This window comes from Echinops telfairi, unplaced genomic scaffold, assembly GCF_000313985.2.
Source record: "Echinops telfairi isolate 266 unplaced genomic scaffold, ASM31398v2 ScPeMD7_7463;HRSCAF=8501, whole genome shotgun sequence".
In the NCBI taxonomy this organism is placed as follows: domain Eukaryota; kingdom Metazoa; phylum Chordata; class Mammalia; order Afrosoricida; family Tenrecidae; genus Echinops; species Echinops telfairi.
In genome coordinates, this window is record NW_022111363.1 from 4,243,560 (window position 1) to 4,251,425 (window position 7,866).

General features: G+C 43.8%; 1 protein-coding gene across 1 annotated transcript in view; it reads right to left on the bottom strand.

The window, feature by feature from the left end:
• Positions 1 to 6: 6 nt before the first annotated feature.
• PAFAH1B2 (platelet activating factor acetylhydrolase 1b catalytic subunit 2) overlaps positions 7 to 7,866 on the bottom strand; it is a 27,971-nt gene continuing 20,111 nt past the window's right edge. The window contains exons 4-6 of the mRNA XM_045283607.1: positions 7,735 to 7,851; positions 6,380 to 6,502; positions 7 to 672 (exon numbers count right to left, since the gene is read on the bottom strand). Coding sequence (XP_045139542.1) covers positions 394 to 672; positions 6,380 to 6,502; positions 7,735 to 7,851 — 519 coding nt within the window. The 3' untranslated portion in view covers positions 7 to 393. The remainder of the gene's footprint in view (positions 673 to 6,379; positions 6,503 to 7,734; positions 7,852 to 7,866) is intronic.

Here is a 7,866-nt window from a genome sequence, read left to right on the forward strand (position 1 = left end):
GTGTGGGGAATCCATCTGTGTTAAAGCCAAGTGGGTGTGATTCTGATCATTATACATAACATAATCCACAGAGAGGCCAGGAAAAGACGTTTCCTACGGTTTGAGATGTAGGCTGATGCTGTCCTAGGAAAAAGTGGTAATTCATGACTGCGTCACACCAACAACTAAAAGTCCAGCTTAAAATGAATTTGAACAACCTTCCTTGGCTAATTTTTTTCAAACCCTCTATGTACAGGATCAGTTTAAATCCCTCCTCCCCTTCACACCCGAGAAAGAACATCCTGGAACACTCTACAATGCCAAGTGCCGTCGTCAGAAGGAGAAGGGCTCTGTGGTGCCAGCAGTCGAGCAGATCTGAGGATGCTGTGCCGCTCTGAATACTGGTGCGGGCAGTCAGGCAATGGTGGTTTGCTTCTCCTCGGGAGTCTCCTCCAACAGCTGCATGATCAGTTCATGGAGAGGCTTGCAGATCTTTGCATAGCCCCCTCCTGTGAGATGCAGAAAATCGAACATGTCGTGGCAGGAGATGGCACCGTCCGAGTGCACAAAGCCTCCGTCTGTATCCAGGAGCTGGACGTTGGCCAGCTTCGGCAGGGAAGCCTTGAGAAGCTGGTTCACCTTGGCATTCTTTTGCCTTAAAGGGTTGGGCTTCTCACCTCGAGGTAACAAACCCTGGTGTAGAAGAGAGAACATAACATGAAAAGGTGCACCTGGTTCTCGCTTTGTAGCAGTTTGTGCTTTCAGTTATCCCTAGAACTGCTGCTCCGTTTGGCACCTTGCACTCCATTGATTTCTCCAACACTGGACTAGACTGGTCTCAATAAAAGGGCTCTCTGTCCCGTGACCTCCTGCTGTCTAACAGCTGGACTTCTCCGGGTCTTGTTCTAGGCGCACTGCTCTTCCCGGCTCTTCCTAGAGCTTCAGGACTGGCCCCAAACTGTCAGAGAACCAAATCTGAACGTTCCCGAGGCACCACCAAACTCACAGGTGCAAGAGCACATTACTATCTACCCGCTAAATTAGGTCCCTTCTACATTCTCTGTAGCAACCAGTTATCCCAACTTCCGAGTTATCAAGCCTGCCTTATCCCACACTCCATAGTTACAGTCTCAAGCACTGTTTTTGTTTCCTAAATACTTCTTTTCTTCAGTCCATTCTCTTTTGCCCATCCCTATTACATACATGGAAACTTTGGGTGGCATAAGGGGTTAAGCCATTCACGACCAACCAACATGCTGGTGGTTGCAACCCACCTCAAGGTGCCTTGGAAGAAAGGCCGGTTGGTCTACTCCTGAGGGGCCACAGCCTTGAAACTTTCTAGAGCCCAGCTCTCCTCTGCAACACATCAGGCTGCTGGGGCTGCGACTGAAGCAACAGCGGCTCATGTTTGCTTTATGTACAGGCCATTGCTTGAGAGTAGGAGCCCTGGTGGTACAGTAGGATTACGTGTAGGGCTGCTAATCACAAAGTCAGCAGTTCAAAACCACCTGCCACTGCTTGGGAGAAAGATGAGGCTTTCTATTCCCATAGAGTTACAGTCTTGGGAACCCACCAGGGCAGCTTACCCTGCTCGATAAGGTCACTGAGTTGGAATCACTCGATGGCAGTGTGTGAAAAGAAGAGGCTAGCTTAGGAACTTGCCACTATTCAACTGCCCTTCCCTCGGTTCCCTCTAGACGCAACCATCCAAAGGACTTTGTTCCAAAGCCCAGCACCAAGCACGCTGCCATGGGGGACTTTCCTGATCCCACTCAGAGCCATCATCCAATTCAATCGTTCAATCACATCAAGAATTGTACAACCACCGCACAATCATTACATTCAGTGGTTTTCAACCTTCCTAATGCCGAGACCCTTTAATACAGTTCCTCACGTGTGGTGACCCCCCCAACCATAGAAGTATTTTCATTGCTACTTCATCACTGTAATTTTGCTACTGTTATGAATCAGGCGACCCCTGTGAAAGGGTCGTTCAACCCCCTCAAGGGGTCGGACCCCAGGTTGCGAACCACTGATTACATTAATTTTAGCACATTCCCACCAGACTATAAATCTTTACGGGAGTAAATAGCTTTATCTTTCTCCCTAGGAGTGGCTAGTAGGCTTGAACCACTGACTTTTTAGTTAAGAGTTCAAATGCTTACCATGTATTGCCACCAAGGATCCTAGGCTCAAGAACAGACCCATTTATTAATGCCACACAGAACCTACACTGAAATATACTATGAAAAAAAGAGCTGGGACAGATGCTATCTTAAATCAGACATACGAGAGGTACCCAAAAAAACTAGAATTGTGCTGGGCGGAGCAGAGCTTTTGTAATATGCATTTTTCCTGCTAGGTGAGCATCCAGCAACTTGCCCTGAGTTAGTGCACCCAGTGGTGTTACCTGGGAAGGTTATCTCTGGTCACAGTGAATTTTTTCATAAAAGCAGTTTTTGCCGGAACCTCTTTTTTTTGTGATGGCCAATTTAAGAGAACAGCAATACAGCTTTGAAATTTTGTTTCCTGCTCGGGAAAATTGCTGCAGAAACTGTTCTGATGTAGAGCACAGCCTACAAGGACAGTGCTGTGGGAAAAGCTCAAGTGTAGAAGGGCTTTTCTCATTTCAAAAAAGATGAAATATCGAATGATGACTAACCTCATTCTGGACATCCATCAACCTCCCGAACGAATGAAAATGTTGACAAAATGTGTGCACTTGTGACAAAGGACGACTGAAGAGAGGGGGAAGTTCTCTGGACTCTCTTGGAGCTCAGGTCAGTGAATTGTAACGAAGATTGGGGGATGAGAAGGGTCTCTGCCTCGGGTTCTGACTGACCAGGAAACAGAGCATCAAGTGGAAACATGCCTTGCTTGGAAAAACAGTTCCGAAGCGACCCCCCAGGATTTTCCCCTGGTGCGATTCCGAAAGCAAACATCAATCAAGCCAGTGGAAGACGCCATCATCACCTCGCCCTAAAAAAGCTCAATGGAAACCAAAGCTCGATGATGCGCATTTGTTCTTTTGTTCGTTCTCCCAGGTCAGGCTTTCTATGTAGAGGTTCTTTCTGAAAAGACTGCGTAACAGTGTGCAATGAAAAAGGCCTGATTTGTGGCAGACGGGGGACTGGTTTTGCCACACCACCACAATGCACCTGGCTCATGCAGCCATCTCAGTGCGCCAGTTTGGGGGCAAAAAAACCCCCCAAAACCAGCATGCTTCCTTGCTTGTCCCAAGCACCTTACTCACCTGACCTTCCTCCCTGTGACATTTTTGTTTCTGCAAATGCAGAGGCACATGAAAGGACAGAGATTTGGCAACATAAAAGAGGAAGAAAAATCGAGGATGGTGCTGTCAGCCATCCAAACAGATAAGTTTGAGAAATGTTTCCAAGAATGGAATTGCAGATTTGACAAATGTATCAAATGTAATGGAGGGTACTGTGAAGGTGATAAGGTTGTTTTGTGAAAAATTAAAATACACAGCTTTTGGGGAAAAAATTCTGGGAGTTCTGGGTCTGCTGATCCCCTGTTTTTCACTGAGAGCGACATTTACCTCAATAGTTCAATATTATTGTGCGTTTGAATAATTTTTTTAAGAACTTTTAAAAAGCTTTTTGATCCTTGGAGGTCTGTAGATTTATTTCCATATGAACTGGTTATTTTGTATAAAGTACATTCTTTAAAATAGCAACAACAAAAAAATCTGGGATTTCTGGGGCCCCCTCCTTGTCTATCTAGCAGTAAAAAACAGGGATATGGTCTAAACTCAGATGTCAATGATCTAATTTTCAGGTAAACTAGCTATCCTTGTCTTCCTACTACAAAAACAAAAATGTGTTCTTCTTTGCCAAGAGCAAGGGCCAGCATCTTGAACTGCAAGTGACCTTTACTCTACTCTATTGGCAATGGATCCTATTACAAATCATGGCCAAAAATTCCAACCATTTAGCTGGCTTATAGCTTCTGATGCCAGAGCAAGGACTGTTATTTAGCAAACCTTTTGCCACCACTTTCTCCTATGGATATGGTAAGAAGTCATATTTCACAAAAAGAGATCACTTATGAAAGGGGAAAAATGTTTCAGTGCCCGGAGTATCCACACATTCACACTTGCTTTAAATTCTTCCACAATATCATCAAATTATTGTTTGGTTGCATAGCTCCAAAGGAGAACTGTAAAAATTGATGACTCTGCTCCCCTGTGGCCAGTCCATCTCCTTCTCTGTTAAACTCTTCAAAATGGTCCCCAAGACAAGGTTGATCTTATACCTTAGTTTGTACAACTGTTAAATAATCCACCCAGGAGAGCTGCCTTCAACAATGACCTACCAAAATCTTGCTGACATCGAATGGGCAGCCAAGACGGCCAGTCGGTGAACAACAGGTTCACAAATTGTTCGACTGTCACGGAAAACCGCTGGAGTCCAAGCTGTACCCATGGTGCCGTGTTGTGCACAAAGCAGTGCAGCTCTGGGATGAGAACAATGCCGCGCGTGCTTGCGGAGCACTCTGTTATCAAAGTACCAAGGTCTGCACTCTTTTCTGTTGGTTTTCAGCAATTTCTAAAAGATTGCTAACGAAAACAGAGAGAAATCCTGTTCCAACATAGTCCTAGTTGTCATGTTGCAGTAGGCGCCCGAGTCCACTTTTCCTCACAGTGACCCCGTGGGAGGGCAGAAGTTCTATGTTTTCCAGGTCATCACCTCCCTCTCCAGGTACAGAATGCCAGGTCACAGCCCCGAATGTCCCCCCTGCCTCTCACTGAGCAGCCACACCCCTGCTGCCCAACCCCGGGCTCCTTAGCAAGTGATTAAAACGCTCACGTGCAATGACTTGTTTATGCACACACTGTCCAGGGAGTTGACTAGTTAGCTAACTTTCAACATTTCTGTATCCACAAACTTAAAGGCTCAGATGAAATAAGGATGATTGATGATTGGTGGAGGATTTATTCAGTAACAGTCATTCCCATGTTTCCTCAGTAACTACTCTGTACCAGCCAGTACATCGCACTTCAGAGGTGCACTCTTACCCACTTGTTATCATTTCTCAAATACAAATGTTTATCGAAGGTACAAATGTGCATTACACAATTGATGTATGTATGGATTGTGATAAGAGTTGTATGAGCCCCTAATAAAACGGTAAAAAAAATAAGGAAAAACAAAAAAAAATGTATATCAACAAGTACATGAAACTGAGTACTTTGTATAGAAAAAATAAGGCCTGGCTCCCCAGTATCCAGCAGTATCTTAACACAGCACAAAATTTCCTCCACAACTTGGCTCCCGCTGCCTTTTCCTCATCACCTCAGCCTCAAACTTGATGTAATGACAGACCTAAAGTCCGCCCAGCATCTTCTCTCCCTCCCTCTCTTCCTCAGCAAACACACAGACACACAAGTTTCTGGTCCCTGCAATTCTCCATTTGTCTACAGACCAACAACTCTTTGACACTCAACTTGGATAGCAACTGTTGTGCCTAACTTTTATGTCCTTTCCTTAGCACCCAATATCATTCTTTATAAGTTAATTAAAACATATCTTCCACCCACTTCACAGTGAGCTTCTTCAGAGGGACTGGGTCTGCTCATCTTTGTACCCTGAGGCCCTACTGTACATGACTTCTGAATGACCACCGAATGGACTGAGTACACTGAAGATGAATTTCCTATCAGATTTCGCTCAAACGTGTCAAGTTTGATGAGCTAAGAGTACCTACAGCTCGTCCTTTATATTGAAATAGATTGATGTTCACCTCTGTGACAAAAACTTGATGCTTATCAAAAAGGAAGAAGCTTAATGCTTGTCATTCTACCAACGGTAAAAACTTTAATGTGCCCATTTTTGCTGATGGGAATTTCTGCTATTTTTAACATATCTAAAGTAACCAGAACAATATATGAATGTATTAATCCAAAACCAGGCCTAATGACAAGAGGCTTGGGATTCCGACAAGTCTGAATGCAACCTTCTTAAAAATAAGCAAATAAAAATTAAGTTTGTACCTTTCCAAGAAAGAACTAGTATGTAAAAGAGAACCTCACAGATTGTCTGAAGAATGCTGATGAGGCCAGACAGAGGGAAGCAGAGAAGGGGCGGCGGGGAGGGAGGGAAAAAATGAGGACCTAATGTCAGGGGTTTAAATGGAGAGAAAATGTTTTGAGAAACGATGTACAAATGCGCTTTACACAATTGATGTGTGTATGGAATGGGATAACAGTTGTATGAGCCCCTAATAAAATGTTAAAAAAAAAGAGAGAAGGGGCGGCATAGAAAGAACTTCAGCTGCTTCCACCTAAAGATGCCCTCTATTCTTGGGTGATCACATTTCCAAGGAGAGTCTGAGGGTGACCTAAAGGTAGCACGGTCCCCACACACCAAAGACTGCATACCAACACAATGATCTTGGCCTGTGGCTGCCTTGTGTTGATAAGCTGCACGATGGCCTCGATGCCTCCGGCTACTTCTTCTGCGGAATTTTCATGGTTGTTTGTTCCTACCCAGACAACAATGACCTGTGGGTGAGAAGATGAGGGGAGAGATGAATACCCAGGAACGTGTGATATTGAGATGAAAATCTTCAGAATCACAGGAAGACAGATGGCACCGGAGAACTCCAATTGGATTGCTACCTTAAAAAAGCATGACTTATACCTCCCACCATTGATCAGGATACAAGCCAAATAGACTAAATTTTCAGGCGGCAAAACTGCACTACAAGGGAACGGGAAAGGATTATCTTATCATCGTGGAGTTAGGAGCAAATTTCTCAAAATCCAATAGCTGTACAGAAAATATTAAGGTATTCACTGTATAGAAGTACAATCTTCTACACACTAAAAAACAAAACAAAAGCCAAATGAGATCTAAACAACCTAGTAGAAAATAATTTGCAACTCACATCATAAATAACGACTTAAGTTTCGCAGAGAATTACCTTCCAGAAAAATAATATGAGAAACAGGCAAGGGGCAAGTTGTGACAAATACACAGTTGCACTAAAAGAAAAATTATTGTGAGGAAGTTTAATATAGTTTTAAAGGGTTTTTCTCTTTTAAAAAAAGTGACTGTAAAAGGCGGCTGACACTGAGACATATATCTTTACCCTGAAAGAGAAGCCCATGGGCGAGCTTTTCTACTGGGAAGCAAAGACGACAATGCTTTCAACTAACGCTGTGTTCATTAGAACTCAGCTTTGGCTCTCTCTTTTGTTTGGGGTCGAAGAAGAATTCTATGTAGTGCACAGGCTCTGGACTTTTATAATGTGACAAAGAACTGGGTGGATCTGAACAGATGCACATCTCTGCTTTAATTTTTCTTCAGAAAGACTTGGGAGCCTTGATGAACCATGTGCTTATACAGTTAGAGACTCACTTCCTGAAGTGAGTGAATAAAACCCCAGGGCCCAGAGCCCCAGTCTGAGCAGCTCTCCTCACCTGCCCAAGTCCAGGCATTCCCCAGAATAGAACACCTCATTAGCATCAAATCCTCCCCAACAACTGAGAAAAGTAATTACAACAACTATAATCACAACCTAGGCAAACAATGCTCGGATTTCTTAAATATGTATTCTTGTGAGCCCTAAGTAACTACAACATCAAATATTTACTTTCAAAGACAAGAAACAACGAGCCACAGTGAAACAGTGCCCTAAAAGAGCAATGTTTTTCACTGCCAATCTCAGTCCATTTAAATACTTGGAAAATTGCCAATACTAATGGTTTGTCATGACTAAGTTTCATTTTACCTTAGGTTTAATGTTCTCCAGTTCACCATTCTTCAGTCTCCACAAAACGTGTCTTGTTGTATCGCCTCCGATCCCGAAGTTCAGCGCATGAAGAGGGGAAAAGAGCTCTCGCCATATCTGAAAAGAGACCAT